The sequence below is a fragment of the Nomascus leucogenys genome, chromosome 8 (genome assembly GCF_006542625.1).
Source record: "Nomascus leucogenys isolate Asia chromosome 8, Asia_NLE_v1, whole genome shotgun sequence".
Taxonomy (NCBI): Eukaryota; Metazoa; Chordata; class Mammalia; order Primates; family Hylobatidae; genus Nomascus; species Nomascus leucogenys.
Genome location: NC_044388.1, coordinates 44,671,478 through 44,689,425, shown reverse-complemented (window position 1 = coordinate 44,689,425; position 17,948 = coordinate 44,671,478). Strand labels below are relative to the sequence as shown.

Genomic DNA, 17,948 nt, shown 5'->3' with positions numbered 1-17,948 from the left:
GATAAAGTAACAAAGACTCAAAGCAATTAAGGTTCCAGGGTCATACTGTTAAAGGATGATAGAACCAGAACTTGATCCCCAAACTTGCAATTTTCTATCTTCATTTTTACAAGAACCCCATATGTGGATTTCCATTTTTACTAAGGAATATTGTCTTTTCCTCCTATAGCCAGAAACAAGCTACTTTCTCTGTTATGAGTTTAAATAGCAGATTCACATTGATGTTGCACCTTTTTTTCTATAATTCTAAAAGTCATTTTGCTCAAGAGAAGGGACATACGCACACACCATATACACATACAAAAGCCACAGACAGACTGCCGTGTTTGCTGTTCATGATATTTTTCAAATACTGCTCTGAAGCTGGAAGTGCTGTAGGTTGTTTTCATTGGGGGTGCTTTGGGTTGGCTGTGCTACGGCTTTCACTGGATAAACAGCACAGTGGCCTCTGCAACTGGGGCAACATCACTCTGAAAAGAGATGTGGTACAGAAAGCAGTGCAGGGGAATGGTGGGAAGAGGAAAGGAGAGGTTACTGCTGCCAGGTCCTGACAGGCTGCAGCTGTTAGGAGCAAGGCCTCTACCTCAAGCAGATATGGAATTTAATTTTACCTTTGCTATTTATTAACAGTGAGCCTTGGCTTAGTTCATTAACCTCTCTGAGCCTCAGCTTTCTCATCTGAGTAAATTAGTATCTCCCTTATTGGATTATTGTGAGAACTAATTAAAATAATACCTGCCCAGGGCCTGGAACATGCTAAGCATTCAGTGAATATTAGCCATTTTATCATATTCTTTAGAGTGAGTGGGAATCCTGGCTCCCCTTTCATTACTGTGTAACTTTGTACACATCTTTCTGAGCCTTAGATTTCCAATTTGTATTTGCTTCCTACAGCTGTTGAAAAATAAAATAGGCTCCAGAGAGGTTTTGTGACTTGTCCAATGTTAAGACCCTGGCCTAAAAAAGTTGATGAACAGCATTTTATGGGGAAGAAACATGAAAGACATAACTGCTGTTGGGTGATATATGGGCACACATGTTTGGGTTTTTCTTTGTAATCTGGTTGATGGTCTTATGTAGTCATTTGGGGCTTTTTCACTAGCTCCTTCCCATCTTGAGTACTGCTAAATGTTGCACTCTCAAAGGGTCAGTCCGTGGACTGCTCACTGCTCTCAATTCCCAAATGGTTTTATCTAGCGTCATAGATTTAGAAAACTATATCCCAGCTGGATGGGGTGGCTCACGCCTGTAATCCCAGCACTTTGGGAGGCCCAGGCGGGGAGATCACTTGAGATCAGGAGTTTGACACCAGCCTGGTCAACATGGTGAAACCCCATTTCCATTAAAAACACAAAAATTAGTCTGGTATGGTGGTACACACCTGTATTCCAAGCTACTTGGGAGGCTGAGGCAGGAATATCGCTTGAACCCAGAGGCAGAGGTTGCAGTGAGCCGAGATTGTGCCACTGCACTCCAGCCTGGGTGAAAGAGCGAGACTCTGTCTCAAAAAAAGAAAAAGAAGAGCTTATATCCTGACTATTTACAAATGTAAAAAGCTATTTACACCTATAGCTGGACCTCTCCCCTATATTCCGGACCCATACATCCAACTGCCTACTTGATATGACTGTGTCCCCAAACTGATCTCCTGACTTCCTTTCTTCTTTGCTCAACCTGTTCCTCCTATGGTCTTCCTCATTGGAGTAAATGATGTCTCTGTTCTTTCAGTGAACCAGGTCCCCAAAACCTGTAAATTATCTTTGACTCATATCTTTCCATCAACTTTGATTTCAGTGTATATCCAGAATCTGACCATTTCTCAACACCTTTAGCCCTTGTACCCTAGTACAACCCACCACCCTGGATTGTAGTGATAGCTTCTTAAATATTTTCCCTGTTTCCATCTTTATTCTTGGAGTTTATTTCTTGCTCAGTCAATACAGAGATGACTTGCAACTGAAGGCAGATCACATTGTTATTCTTTTCAAAACGTGTCAATGTTGTCCATCTCACTCAGAAAAGAAGCTGACAAAGTTCTACATGATCCGGTCTCTACTGTCACCTCACTCTTTCTCATTCTCCCCTGAGTGTTGTAGCCCTGCTGGCTTCCTGCAGCTCTTCCACCAAGACCAACATGCTCCCACTTCAGGGTCATTGCACTTGCCATTCCTTCTTGGCGGCTCACTCCCTCACATCCTCCAGGTATCTTCTCAAATGTCATAGAGGGCTGTGGCACTCTTGGACCATAATAAACAAGAAAATTTGGCCACTACATTCAACAGTCCCTAATACTCTCTATCCTGCTTTCTATTTCTTCATTGTGCTTATCATTGTAATGTATATTGTATGATGCTTTTATTAGATTTACTTGTGTATTAATTGTCCATCCCCCCCATCCCCATTGAAATGTAAGCTCCAGAGGGGCCAAGTTGAGGGTTGGTTTTACTGCTCTATTCCCAGCACCTAGAACTGACAAGGGGTAGGCACTCACTAAATATGTAATAAATGAATGATTTAAAAATAGCATCCTACAAGTATGTATTATATATCCAGAATATGTAGACCCAAGCATAGTTCTTGAGAGAACGTGGCCAACTTAAAAGAGCCATTCAATGTCTCAAATGGCCAAGAGACATTAATCAATCTGCTTTCAGTGCCTCACCATGAAGAGGATTTCACATTGAAGGTGACAGAGAAAACACCAGCATACAAGTCCAAAAAGATAAAAGAAGCACATCTACTTTCAAAACTCATGTTCTCTAGGTTGGTAATTCTAGTCTGAGGAAGGGAAATTGTGTTTCTTTGAGCAGCCCAAATATTGCTCCCATACATTCTCAGGTCCAAGCTGCTACTGTGAAAAAAGAGGAACTATTTTCCTTTCAAATATCTGTAGGCACGATTATTTTTAGCCTTTCTTGTAGCAACTTTCTAGCAACCCCAAGAAAACGGGAAGTTTTAGTGGGGAAAAAAAAAATGAGATGACTTTTTTTTTTTTTTTTTGCAAGGGCTAACTTCCTCAAGAAATTGAATGTGAGTGGGAACTAAAGGGAATGAATATGTGTCATCTACACATGAAATATCTCCATTCTCCTAAATAAAAATGTTTTTTTAAAAGTAAGCAAAAAGGCCAAGTGTGGTGGCTTATGCCTGTAATCCCAGCACTTTGGGAGGCCAAGGTGGGTGGATCACCTGAGGTGAGGAGTTCGAGAACAGCCTGGCCCACATGGCAAAACCCTGTCTCTACCTGAAAATACAAAAATTAGCCGGGCACTGTGGCAGGTGCCTGTAGTCCCAGCTACTTGGGAGGCTGAGGCAGGAGGATCGCTTGAACCTGGGAGGCGGAGGTTGCAGTGAGCCAAGATCGTGCCATTGCACTCCAGCCTGGGCGACAAAGCGAGACCTCCATCTAAAAATAAATAAATATAAATAATAAATCAAAAATAGGATAAATCAAGAACAAAAAAGCAAACTTACATTTTTCAAGACAATGCTAATGGGAATTCTCAGTAATCCAGATATTTTTGTCCATCTACACTTATTAATGCATGTAGGATTTAGTACTGGCCACTTAGCTACATGGGAAATATTTTGAGGGTAAGAAACAGAGGGGAGGCATTTATGTAAATCAAAGATAAAACGTGTCAATGACTCCGAATTTATTTTAATGAAAGTAAAATCACCTTCTAGTACCCATCTAATCATGGTGATTTCAGAATATATAGTTCATCCTCATCAGATGCTTCTGACATAAGGAAGAAGTAGAATCAATTTATCCCTTGAAGGATACTGTGGTAGGTATAATTCTAAAAATGGTTCTCCAAGATTTTTATCATAATTCTTAGAACTATTAGTATTATGCTATAGCACGTCTGTCAGTATGATATATTATGGCAAAGGGGACTTTGCAGGTGTAATTAAGGTTATTAATCAGTTTACCTTGACATAGGGAGTTATCCTGAATTACCTAGGTAAGCTGAATCTAATCACATAAGAGATTTAAAATCAGAGAGTTTTCTCTGGCTAGAGGCAGAAGGAGAGGTGAGAGGGAATCAAAGTGCTAGAAGGATTAGAATTGTCAGTGCTGGCTGGGCATGATGGCTCATGCCTGTAATCTCAGCACTTGGGGAGGCCGAAGTGGGTGGATCACTTGAGGTCAGGAGTTGGAGACCAGTCTGGCCAACATGGTGAGACCACATCTCTATGAAAAATACGAAAATCAGCAGGGCTGGTGGCAGGTGCCTGTAATCCCAGCTACTCGGGAGGCTGAGGCAGGAGAATCACTTGAACCCGGGAGATGGAGGTTGTGGTGAGCCGAGATCATGCCACTGCACTCCAGCCTGGGTGACAAAGCAAGACTCTGTCTCAGAAAAAAAAAAAAAAAGTGCCAATGCTGAAATGAAAAAAAAACACATGACAAGGAATACTGGATGCCTCAAGAAGCTGAGAGCAGCTCCTGTCTGACAGCCAGCAAGGAAACAGATCTCAGTTCTAGAACCACAAAATGCTGAATTCTGACAACAACTCGAACGAGTTTTGAAGGGAATTCTTCCCCAGATCTTCAGTTAAGAGCCCAGCCCAACAGATAAATTGACTTCGGCCTTTTGCGACCCTAAATGGAAAAGTCAGTTGAGCTTGCCTATGATTCTGACTTACAGAATTGTGAAACAATGAATGCATATTGTTTTAAGCTGCTAAATTTGTGGTAAATTGTTACATAATAAGGGAAAATATACAGATTTAGAGAACAATGTGAAGCGCAAAGGGATTTTCCAGAATTGGGGTGCTTCCTAAATCCCAGTCTGTTTCTGCATCTATAGTATAAGCCTGCTATGTGGTAGCATGAAATTTTTAAAAATGGTCCATTTTTCTTTTTCTAATCCTATCAAAGGTATACAGAGAAAGCCTAAATACTAAGACACACTGCCAGCTCCATTTCTGCGCCCTTCTTTTTGTTTTCCCTTTCCGCCATAAACCATACATCCATTACTCTCAATCTTGGAAACTTTCTTGCTTCCACTCTGTACCCTCTACAAGGAGGATTCCATCCTCACTCCCTCCCAGGCTGGACTCTGTTTGAAGTGCTCCACCCAGTCTGGAGAAAATACTTAGTCTGTCCTTGCACCAATGTAATATAGTAGATTTTAGCATTTGCATGTCTCTTGCTGTATCCAGACACAGCTTCAGATTATTTCTATTGATAGCATTTCAGGTATCTCCTAGGTAATAAGATGGCCCACTAGATGATATCTATTTGACATATTCACCTCATTCAGCCATTGCCTCCACCTTTCATTTTTCACTGTTTAAAAATTAAACAAAAACAAACCAGAAACTCTTAATTTCCAAAGTTAATAGGAAGGCAATCTGATTAAAGCATGTCAAGGAAGGAATGGCTAATTTGTTTAAGCAAAGCGAGTATCTAAAAGTAGAGTTATTGGCCAGGCATGGTGGCTCAAGCCTGTAATCCCAACACTTTGGGAGGCCAAGGCAGGCAAATCACCTGAGGTCAGGAGTTCAAGACCAGCCTGACTAACATGGCAAAACCCTGTCTCTACTAAAAATACCAAAATTAGCCAGGCTTGGTGGCAGCCACCTGTAATCCCAGCTACTCGGGAGGCTGAGGCAGGAGAGTTGTTTGAACCCAGGAGGCAGAAGTTGCTATGAGCCAAGATGGCACCACTGCACTCCAGCCTGGGTGAAAAGAGCAAGACTCTGTCTCAAAAATAAGATAAAATAATAGTAGAATTCTCTATGTGAAGAAATTTCAAGCCATGTGACAAAAGAAGAGTACTCAGAAAATACGAAAAAAATTGTTTGGTGTAGTGTGTTAGTTTGTTCCTGTTGCTACAACAAAATACATTAGACTGAGTAATTTGTAAATATAGATGTTCCTTAACTCACAATGGGTTACATCCTGATAAACCCATTGTAAGTTGAAAATATCATAAGACAAAAAATGCGTTTAATACATCTGACCTACCAAACACCTTAGCTTAGCCTAGCTGCCTTTAAATGTGCTCAGAACACTTACATCAGCCCACAGTTGGGCAAAATCACCTAACACAAAGCTTATTTATGTCAACATGTTGAATATGTTATGGAATTTATTAAATACTGTACCAAATGTGAAAAACAGAATGGTTGTATGGGTACTCAAAGTAGTTTCTACTGAATATGTATGCTTTTGCACCAACATAAATTCAAAAAATGGTAAGTCAAACTGTATTGAGCTGGGGACTACCCATAACAGAAATGTATTTCTCACAGTTCTGGACGCTGGGAAGTCCAAGATCAAGGTGCTGGCAAGTTCAGTGTCTGGTGAGGGCCTGGTCTCCACGTCCAAGGTAATGCCTCAACTCCTGTATCCTCACGTAATGGAAGGGACAAGGGATGGAAGAAAAAAGGAGCAAAAAGGGCCAAGTGAGCTCCCTCCAGCCCCTTTATAAGGGCATTAGTTCCACTCATGGGGATTGTTTTCTCCTCTCAGAGGAGATATAATCACCTCCCAGAGGCCCCACCTTCGAAGACCTCACCATCACAATTAGTTTTTAACATATGAATTTTGGAGGGACACATTCATTCAAACCATAGCGTAGCTCTTCCAGGAACTTCAGAAGAAAGCTTCAATGCTATCCAACCCTATACTACACTCCTCACCCTTCTACCTGCCTTAATAACAAGAAGAAAAAGTAGATGTAAGTGATAGAACTGTGTGAGTGACATACTGTGTTTTTCTTCTTCTGTCATTGAGCTAGAATTCTAAGAAAAGTGAATATAAACAGATCTGAATTGCCTAGGAACAAACACTCTTAACTGAAATATTTAGCCCTCAGTGTTATTTTTTGTGCAGATGGTATCCCACTTCTTTTACCTGAGAGTGGATCCGTAGCAAGAGTCACTTGGTATGTTTCTTACGCTAGGAAGTTTCTGTCTCTCTCTCCCCTTATACATTCAGTCAATGCTACAGAGACTTCACACAGGAAAACAACTGAACTATACTTACCCAGAGAGAAAGATCCGGATGACTGCATAAAATATGTCTGGATCTACATAATCTGGAGAAGCAATCAAAATGTGAACTTTACTACAGGCAAAGAAAGCAATTGGTTACATGTGCATGGGCCCTGCTGCTCTCCTGGAGCTCCTTCCCTATCTGATATGCACGGAGACCTGGAATGAAAGCTGCAGCAACGGGGGATAGAATGTTCTCTTCTGCAGTTGCCCTCATGGGTGCTCCCAAAACGTCTAAACTATTCCATATGTTGCCCTTTGCTATTTGTGATTCTTCCTTTCTCTGTACTTAATAATAACAACAACAAAGAGAACAAGGCCATCTTTTAAAATTTCATATTTTAAACAGGCGATGTTTGAGAAAATGAAGGAAGGGGAAAGAAGAAAAGCAGAGAGAATTACCTCTCTCAAGGTTTTCACAGGAGATGAAAACTAAATTCACCGATGCTCAACTGAAGGTCTGAATATTCAGCGAAAGATACAAGAGCGGAGCAAGTGTCCCTTGCCCAGGGATTGCCACACTAGGTCAGAGACAGGTTCACTTAGCTTCATGTTTAGCTACCTTCATTAATATAAACAACTATTTTTGATCTATTCCAATGTTTGGGGATAACTGATTCTTCCAGTTTACTAACTTGTATGCAAGGAAGCCTGCCCTCTTATTTGTACTAAATTTCTTTTCAACAACTTTTGAAGGTTGTTCTATTGTTTTCACGTAGTGGGACCCCTCTGAATTCTGTCACCGGGCATATGCCTATCTTACTGAGATCACTGTCTGTGTCTCTGTTTCTGAGATTATCTATCTATCTATCTATCTATCTCTCTATCTATCTAGCTAGCTAGCTATCTGTCTGTCTAATCTATCCACATCTTTATGTGATGGCTAAATAATATCTATTTATCATCTATCTATCTATCTATCTATCTATCTACCTATCTACCTATTTATCTATATCTTTTATGTGAGACCTAAATAATAACATCTCCATACCACCAACTTCCTTTTCCAACCATCATACATAGTCTTTGCTCCTATTTCTTCTTCCTGCGCCCTTATTTCTCTGAAGCGTCCATGAGCCCGGGTGACTCAAGTCTTCCTTCAGCCTCCAGCCCTTTAGATGCTCCTTGGTGGTGCCACATTATGTCTGCTTCATGTGACAATGCCCCATGCGCTAGATTTTTACTGGGTCCTACTTCTATGTCTTTCTTATTTGATGCTGTCTTTTCACCAAAACTGCTGAGAAACTACTACGTTTTGCTGAAGCAGAATGACAGGCAATACTTTAATATTTTGCCCAACTTAACATATTAAAGGAGGAATAGTGAAATGACCATTTCAGTAGATCTGAAATATCTTCTATGTAAAATGATTTCAATAGATGTCAAAAAAATCCATTCATGATTAAAACAAACATGCAGAAAACTTCAGCTAATTAGGAATAAGAAATGTTCTTAAATGGATAAAAGGAATCCACAGAAAGCCTATGGTACATATTATACTTAACAGTGAAATAGTAAAAGCAATCTTTTTTTAAATGTGAAACTAAACAAGGATCAGCATTTCCACTCAATACTTGTTAGAGGTCCTAGCCAGGAGAATAAGAAAAAAATTATTAAAAAGAAACAAAAGTTGTAAATTTTATAAATGAAGAAGCAAAGTATGCTACTCAAACAATATGATTTATAAATAGAAAACGCATATAATCTACAAATAATTATTAGAATGAATAATAGTGTTTACCAAGATGCTAGATTTAAGGTTAATATTCAAATACCAACATCGTTTTTGAAACTGGCAATGAACAGGTAAGAGGCAGTTAAATAGAAAGACACCACATTTATTAGAAACAAAAATATCAAGAAACTATGAATAAAGCAGAAGATAGGTAAGCCCTTTAGCTTGAAAGAAATTGAAGAAAAACTAGTAAATGAAAGGATATATTCTCTTTTTTTCATTTGTTTTATTTATTTATTTTTTTTTTTTTGAGATGGAGTCTCGCTCTGTCACCCAGGCTGGAGTGCAATGGCATGATCTTGGCTCATTACAACCTCCACCTCCTGGGTTCAAGCAATTCTCCTGCCTCAGCATCCTGAGTAGCTGGGACTACAAGCACGTGTCACCACACCTGGCTAATTCTTGGGTTTTTAGTAGAGATGGGATTTTGCCATGTTAGCCAGGCTGGTCTCGAACTCCTGACCTCAGGTGATCCACCCCCCTTGGCCTCCCAAAGGGATATATGCTCTTATTCCATGTTCATGGACAGGAAAACTCAATATGAATACCTAAAAGAAGAAATGTGTTGAAGAGAAGAGTTCTCTGTCTGGATATATTTCAGGACATGTGACAAAAGAATATTGAGCAATATGAAGAAATGATTTGAGGTGGTTTACCCAGGAATTTTAGTTATCATTTTATGCTATTCTCTGCCTCTCTATTTGCCTTATTCATGATACAGAAATATTGAATAGAATATCAAAATCAAGTCATTTTTCTCCAAATTAATGTAAACATTTAATAAAATTTGAACAAAATTTCCAACATAGATATTTTATTTTATTTATTTATTTATTTTTGGAGATGGAGCCTCACTCTGTCACCCAGGCTGGAGTACAGTGGCATGATCGCAACTCACTGCACCCCCCGCCTGCCGGATTCAAGAGATTCTCCTGCCTCAGCCTCCCGAGTAGCTAGAATTCAAGTGCCCAACGTCCAGCTAATTTTTGTATTTTTAGTAGAGACGGGGTTTCGTCAGGCTGGTCTCCAACTCCTGACCTTAAGTGATCCGCCCTCCTCGGCCTCCCAAAGTGCTGGGATTACAGGCGTGAGCCACCGCGCCCAGCTCCAACATAGATTTTTAAAATGGAACTTGGCTAGATGATTCTAACAGTCTATATGAAGGTCTTAGTCCAGGATAGCACAAGCGACGCTGGAGGAGAAAAGCAGGGTGACGGGGTTTGCTCTACTTGAAAATGAGGAATACCACAAGGCTAGAGTTTTTAAGACAGATGATATCGTTGCAGGAAAAGACAGATAATGAAACAGAACAGAGAGCCTAGAAAACACACCCATTCATTTTAGAAAATTTGACATAAGACTGTACTAATGCTACAGGTTTGTGCTTATCCATAGGAAGGAAACAGAATTTATTTCTTATCTCATACTACTTACAGATAATTATAAGTAGCAAGTAGTAATTATATGTGAATTAAAAACTAAAAAGTGCAAGACAAAACACCTTTAGACGAAAATACATAAAAATGTATTTATGGGCCAAGCCACGGTGGTTCACACCTATAATCCCAGCACTTTGGGAGGTTGAGGCAGGTGGATCACTTGAAGTCAGGAGTTTGAGACCAGCCTGACCAACATGGTGAAACCCTGTCTCCAATAAAAATACAAAAATTAGACTCGTGTGGTGGCACATGCTTATTATCACAGCTACTTGGGAGGCTGAGGCAGGAGAATTGTGGAACCCAGAAGGCAGAGGTTGCAGTGAGCTGAGATCGAGCCACTGCACTCCAGCCTGGACAACAAAGCGAGATTCTGTCTAAACAACAACAAAAAAAAGTATTTATGACTTATGATGATGGAATAATTTCTTATTCAATACCTCTTGAACCACAGGCTTTCACAAATGATTTACAGATTGGCTATATTTAAATTAAGAACTTTTACTTTCAAAAGGCATAAGACAAACCATAAAAAATGCAACACATACAATTAACAAAAATCAGCCTTCAGAGTGTATAAAAAACTTATTAAAAAAAAAAGTAAGATAAAAGCCTAATTCGTATAAAAATGAGGAAAGATGGCTGGGTGCAGTGGCTCACTCCTGTAATCCCAGCACTTTGGGAGGCTGAGGCGGGCAGATCACAAGGTCAGGAGTTTGAGACCAGTCTGGCCAACATAGTGAAACCCAATCTCTACTAAAAATACAAAAATTAGCTGGGCATGGTGGTGCACACTTGTAGTCCCAGCTACTCTGAAGGCTGAGGCAGGAGAATTGCTTGAACCCGGGAAGTGGAGGTTGTGGTGAGCCAAGATCGCGCCACTGCACTCTAGCCTGCAACAGAGCAAGACTCTGTCTCAAAAAAAAAAAAATGAGAAAAGCCACATATTTTACAGAAAATAGGCATGAATGGTGAGTACCTGTATACAGGGAGAGAGAGAGAGAGAGAGAAAGAGGAGATTGTTAACTCATCAGAAATCAGGGAAATCAGCTGGCCACAGTGGCACACGCCTATAATCAATCTCGGTACTTTGAAAGGCCAAGGTGGGAGGACCATTTGAAGCCAGGAGTTCAAGACCAGCCTGGGCCATGTAGCGAGACCTTGTTTCTACATAAAAATAATTTAATTTTTTTTAATTTAAAAAGGAAATCAGAGAAATGCAAAGTAAAACCATGATGAAGCACCATTATACACCTATCAGACTGGCAATAAACAAATAAACAAAAGACTGAATGAATGAATTAGTGAATGAAGAAATGAAGTTGACAACACTAAATGTGATGGGGTGGTGGAATTTCAACTTAGTTCAAACATTGTGAAGAACAATTTGGTGTTGGCCAATAAAATTAAAGATGTATGTACAGTCCTGTTGAACAATTCAACTCCCTGGTGTCCACCCTACAGAAAACCTGAAATATGTAAACTTGTAGCTATGGGCATGAATATATGTAATGACATCGCTTTTCATAGCAAAACAAACAAACTCAAAACAAACAAACAGAAATAAGTGCAGAATAAGTAAATTGTAGTCTATTTGTACAAAATGGTGCTATATAGTGGTGAAAATGTGCTATGTCTCTATGACCAATGTGAATGACCCTTAGTGAAATAGGGAAATTGCAGGAAGAAATTCATACAATTTAATTCTTTTCAGACAAGGTTCAAAACCATAGAAAACAAAATAATATATCATGATAATATGCTGTTTAGGAATACTTTTTTTTTTTTTTTTTTTAAGGCAGAGTCTCGCTCTGTTGCCAGTCTGGAGTGCAGTGGCGTGATCTCAGCTCACTGCAACCTCCACCTCCCGCGTTCAAGCGATTCTCCTGCCTCAGCCTCCTGAGTAACTGGGACTACAGGAGCGCCACTACACCCAGCTAATTTTTGTATTTTTAGGAGAGACATGGTTTCACCATATTGGCCAGGATGGTCTCAATCTCTTGACTTCATGATCCGACCGCCTCGGCCTCCCAGAGTGCTGGGATTACAGGTGTGATCCACCAAGCCCAGAGAGGAATACTTACTTTTTTAATAGTGAAAGTATACTGGATGTTTTATAATCACCTTAAATAAGTCTTTAAAAATTATCTTTGATTATTTTTAAAGAAATTAATTTATGAAGTCTAGGTAAGACATGCATTTGGCATACAATTTACAAAGTTCAACAAGGTATCTAATGAGAAGTATTCTTTCCTCCCATTCCTGACCCCAACAATCAATTCCTCTCACCAAAAGCATCCCATGGTCACTGGCTGCCTCTGGTGAATGTTTATGGAGAGTATTCTCAGATTGGCTACTGGGCAAGACTTCTAAAGCTTACAATTGACCTTTCTTCTCATCCTCTTGAGGAAGAAAATAAAAAGTTTAACAATTTTGGCCGGGTGTGGTGGCTCACGCCTGTAATCCTAGCACTTTGGGAGACCAAGGTGGTGGATGACCTGAGGTCAAGAGTTTGAGACCAGCCTGGCCAACACGGTGAAATCCTGTTTCTACTAAAAATACAAAAATTAGCTGTGTATGTTGGCAGGTGCCTGTAAAAATAAAAAGTTTAAAAATTGTGGCCAGGCGTGGTGGCTCAGGCCTGTAATCTTGGCACTTTGGGAGACCGAGGCGGGTGGATCACCTGAAGTCAAGAGTTTGAGACCAGCCTGGCCAACATGGTGAAGTCCTATTTCTACTAAAAATACAAAAATTAGCCTGGAGTGTTGGCAGGTGCCTGTAATCCCAGCTACTCGGTAGGCTGAGGCAGGAGAATCGCTTGAACCAAGAGGCAGAGGTTGCATTGAGCCAAGATTGCACCACTGCACTCCAGCCTGGGCAACAGAGCAAGACTCTGTCTCAAAAAAAAAAAAAAAAAAGAAGAAGAAGAAGCAGAATGAAGCCTAAGACCAATAAATTGAGCAACCCGAAAAGCAGACAGATACAGAGAAACATATACACATAGTCAGGGGAGAAAGATAAACCGACAGCTAACATCTCAATAGCAACCATGGAAACCAGAAGCTTTTGTACTGATATATTCAACATCTAAAAGAATATAGCTGCTAGCAAAAATATCCTTCAGGAATTGAGGAGAAATAAGGCAACTTTTAGAGGGGAGAGTTTACCACCAGCAGACACTCACAGAGGAAGTCTTAAAGGATGTACTGAAGGAGTTTCTAAAGGAGTGAGGACAAACTTTAGAAGCATTAACATGGGACTGGGTATGGTGGCTCACGCCTGTAATCCTAGCACTTTGGCAGGCTGAGGAAGGCGGATTTCCTGAGCTCAGGAGTTTGACACCAGCCTTGGCAACATGGCAAAACCCCGTCTCTACTAAAAATACAAAAAAATTAGCTGGGTATGGTGGTGTGTGCCTGTAATCTCAGCTACTCGGGAGGTTGAGACACGACAATTGCTTGAACCGGGGAGGCAGAGGTTGCAGTGAGCTGAGATCATACCATTGCACTCCAGCCTGGGTGACAGAATGAGACTCTGTCAAAAAAAAAAAAAAATGAAGAAGAAAAAAAGCATTAACATGGGAGGGAGGGGAGTCTGAGTTCTGGAAACAGAGCTCCACACTGGAACTGGTTCCCTTGCAGTCATTTTCTGTCCAACCAAACAGCTGATCAGACATGGGAGCCAGCCAGAGCTGCACTGGAGTTGAATGGAGACCACTGTATGACACGTGCTTCTGCACTGGGAATTTCCGAAGACTGCACTGGAGGAGTCATTATGTTATACAGCCTCATGATGACAGTGAGGACAGCATGAATGGTCATGAAGATACAAAAAATGTATATTTTGTTCAAATATACATTTTTCAAAAGAAAGTTGCGGAGAACAAAATATACATTTTTGATTGCACATGTCACTAGGATAATGAAACATGCCATATCTCAAACGGGAAATGCCCAAGAAAGTGTTAAAGAATGTGTACGTGTGTTCATCAGCTTTATAACACCTGAGGCAAGTGAAAGATGCCCCCAAGAGAAACGGAAATGACCAGTGGAGAGGATCTTCTCTTTGCCGTGTCTACCGCAGTAGGCTTCGACAGTTATGTGGAACCTCTGAAATTATCCCTTCAGAAACTCAGAAAGGCTATGAAAGGAGAGAAGGGAATTGGTGGAGAAGTCAGAGCTACAGATGGGCTAAGTGAGGAGCTTACAGAATAGGCATTTGCTAGCCAGTCACCAGCCGGCTTCATACCCGCTGCTGGGCAACAACAAATGTTATGATTTATGTACCACCATAGCAAGAGATTTCTGGTGTTCAACAAATTCTGTTTCCATGCTCTGAAGAAATGATGGGATGGGGAGTGTAAGGAAGTGAGAGTGTGTGATTCTGGAATAGAAATATCAGAAGACAACGATTGGTGAAAAGGTGTCCCTTTGTATATTAAGTAGCTGTAATGTAACTTCCTGATGTTTGACTAGTTGAGGTGTTAATTCTGACTAGAGAATCTTTTACATAAATGATATTTATTTATTTATTGAGACAGGGTCCCACTGTCCCCAGGCTTCAGTGCAATGGTGTGACCTTGGCTCATTGCACCCTTGAGATGCATCCTCCCACCTCAGCCTCCTGGGTAGTTGGAACTACAGGCACTCACCACCATTCCCATCTAATTTTTGTATGTTTTTGTAGAGATGGGATTTTGCTATGTTGCCGAGGCTGGTCTCAAACTCCTGGGCTCAAGTGATCCTGCCTCGGCCTCCCAAAGTGCTTGGAGAGCCACCGCATCTGGCAATGATTTCTTTTTTTTACTTTGGATTTTAAAAGTATAAAATATTTTTGTTTCCTAGGAGAGTTTATTCTTCTGTAAGACTCCTGCATGCATTGTATATTACGATTTATTACTGTCAGAAATTTGTAGACAGTTTCTTATTTTCATATTGAGTCACTTTTGTAATTCAGGAAGCAGCTGAGTTAATTCATAAAGTCTGCCCTTTTAATAAAATATAATGGTAGAGTTCATTTTGAATGCAAGTTGCTTGTATATGAATTTGTATTTGTCTTGGTTATATATCTTGCATGATAGTTTAGCTAGAGTTTTAGCATTTACTGTATTTATTAAAATGATTTCTTTTGTAAAGCATTCATAGCTTGAGCAGCACCATTTTTCAACTGAGTAAGTGTGAATGCAGAAGCAAGTATTGTCTGCCCTATTAAACTTGGTGCCAATTAACGGTGTTTACAATGTTCATTGTGCCTGTTAATGAAGTTTTAGTTATTAAAGCTTTTGTTAACACTAGATTTGTCTTTGAGTTACATTATTAAGAGTGTTGGAATTCATTTAAGTTTAATGTAGTTCTAGGGCTTGTAAAATGGTGCCCTTTCATTTAGTATAATTTTTTTCAAACCATATCTTCAAGTACTATAGTATTATCCTTCAGAAGAATTTTAGGCTTGATGCGGTGGCTCATGCCTGTAATTCCCAGCTGTAGGGGCCAGCCCTAAGGGGTCTGTGGGTTTTTCTCCTCGTGTGTGGAGACGAGAGATTGTAGAAATAAAGACACAAGACAAAGAGAGAATAAAAGACAGCTGGGCCCGGGGTACTGCTACCACCAAGATGCGGAGACGGGCAGTGGCCCCGAATGCCAGACTGCACTGTTATTTATTGGATACAAGACAAGGGGCAGGGTAAGGAGTATGAGTCATCTGCAATGACAGGTAAGGTCACACAAGTCACGTGTCCACTGGACAGGGAACCCTTCCGTGTTTGGCAGCTGAGGCGGAGAGAGAGAGGTGACAGCTTACGCCATTACTTCTGCATTTCAAAGACTTTTAGTACTTTCACTAATTCTGCTACTGCTATCTCAAAGGCAGAGCCAGGTGTTCAGGGTTGAACGTGAAAACGGATTAGGAGCGTGACCGCTGAAGCACAGCATCACAGGGAGATGGTTAGGCCTCCAGATGACTGCAGACAGGCCTGACTCATGTCAGGCCCTCCACAAGAGGTGGTGAAGCAGAGTCTTCTCTAACTTCCCCGGGGAAAGGGAGACGCCCTTTCCCGGTCTGCTAAGTAACGAGTGCCTTTTCTAGGCACTGACGCTACCGCCAGACCGCAGTCCGCTAGGCGACGGGCATCTTCCCAGACGCTGGCATTACCGCTAGGCCAAGGAGCCCTCTAGTAGCCCTGTCCGGGCATAACAGAAGGCTCACACTTGTCTTCTGGTTACTTCTCACCCTGTCCCTTTAGCTCCTATCTCTGTATGGCCTGGTTTTTCCTAGGTTATAATTGTAGAGCAAATATTATTATAATACTGGAATAAAGAGTAGTGCTACAAACTAATGAAGAATGATATTCATATGTAATCATATCTATAATCTATTTCTAGTATAACTATTCTTATTCTATATGTTTTCTTCATTATACTAGAACAGCTCGTGCCCTCTGTCTCTTGCCTTGGCACCTGGGTGGGTTGCCGCCCACACCCAGCACTTTGGAAGGCCGAGGCAGGTGGATCACTTGAGGTCAGGAGTTAGAGACCAGCCTGGCCAACATGGTGAAAACCCATCCCTAGTAAAAATACAAAAAATTAGCCGGGCGTGGTGGCATGCACCTGTAATCCCAGTTACTTGGGAGGCTGAGGCAGGAGGATCACTTGAACCTGGGAGGCAGAGGTTGCAGTGAGCCGAGATCACGCCACTGCACTCCAGCCTGGGTAACAGAGCAAGACTCCATCTCAAAAAAAAAAAAAAGAAGAAGAAGAAAAAGAATTTTATAGGCTGATGATAAATGTCCTCATTTTGCCTTTTAATTGAAATGTTAAGGTTCCTATTATACTATCAGGCATCATTGTGCATACAGACTTTTTGCATGGGTGAGTGAATCGCTGGAGAAGCAAGCCAGGGCTATGAACAGTGTGAATAGAGGCCATCAACTACTAGTGTGCTCTTGATCTTTGCAGTAAACTAAGCTTAGATAATATAACATCATATAATTTTTTAGTATTTAGTTTGGTTGTTTCCTTTTTAAAGTGAGAATTTGTATTTTCTCAATTATTCTTTGGTGTTAATTAATCTGAAGGGTTTTTTTAAATGGTTAATATCAAAAAGTGCTATTATGCAGTCTGCCTAAAAGGAAGTTTGGGTGAATGTCATTTCTGAAGGATACTCCAGTTTATAAGGTAGGAACAATTTCCCAGATTCAGGCTGAACAGAGACATTTACTCTGCCAGAATGACCCTCTAGGGGCATATTTGGGCTAATCGGAGTTTAATAACTTCCACACTTTCTAACCCTAGTTAAAAAATAATCAGGCCAGGCGCGGTGGCTCATGCCTGTAATCCCGGCACTTTGGGAGGCCGAGGTGGGCAGATCACCTAAGGTCAGGAGTTCGAGACCAGCCTGACCAACATGGAGAAACCCCGTCTCTACTAAAAATACAAAAAATTACCCGGGTGTGGTGGCGCATGCCTATATTCCCAGCTACTCGGGAGGCTGAGGCAGAAGAATTACTTAAACCTAGGAGGCAGAGGTTGTGGTGAGCCGAGATGGCGCCATTGCACCCCAGCCTGGGCAACAAGAGCGAAACTCCATCTCAAAAAAAAAAAAAAAGAAAGAAAGAAAAAGAAACAATCTTCATTATAGAAAATTCAAATTGAAAAGAAGGAGGGAAGAAGTTAAGCAAAATCAACTATTATCCTCTGTGTTAAAATAATCAACGTAAATATTTTAATAAATATCATGTGTCCTTTTATTTTGCTAAATATGTATATTTT

The 17,948-nt window shown here is 40.7% G+C and overlaps 1 protein-coding gene and 1 pseudogene across 1 annotated transcript in view; one reads left to right on the top strand and one right to left on the bottom strand.

Annotated features, from left to right (window-relative positions):
- The window catches only part of IDO2 (indoleamine 2,3-dioxygenase 2), a 79,388-nt gene that overhangs the window by 3,955 nt on the left and 57,485 nt on the right, over window positions 1-17,948 (bottom strand). The window contains exon 9 of the mRNA XM_003269615.2: window positions 7,004-7,055. Coding sequence (XP_003269663.1) covers window positions 7,004-7,055 — 52 coding nt within the window. The remainder of the gene's footprint in view (window positions 1-7,003; window positions 7,056-17,948) is intronic.
- LOC105740115 lies at window positions 11,147-14,545 on the top strand (annotated as a pseudogene).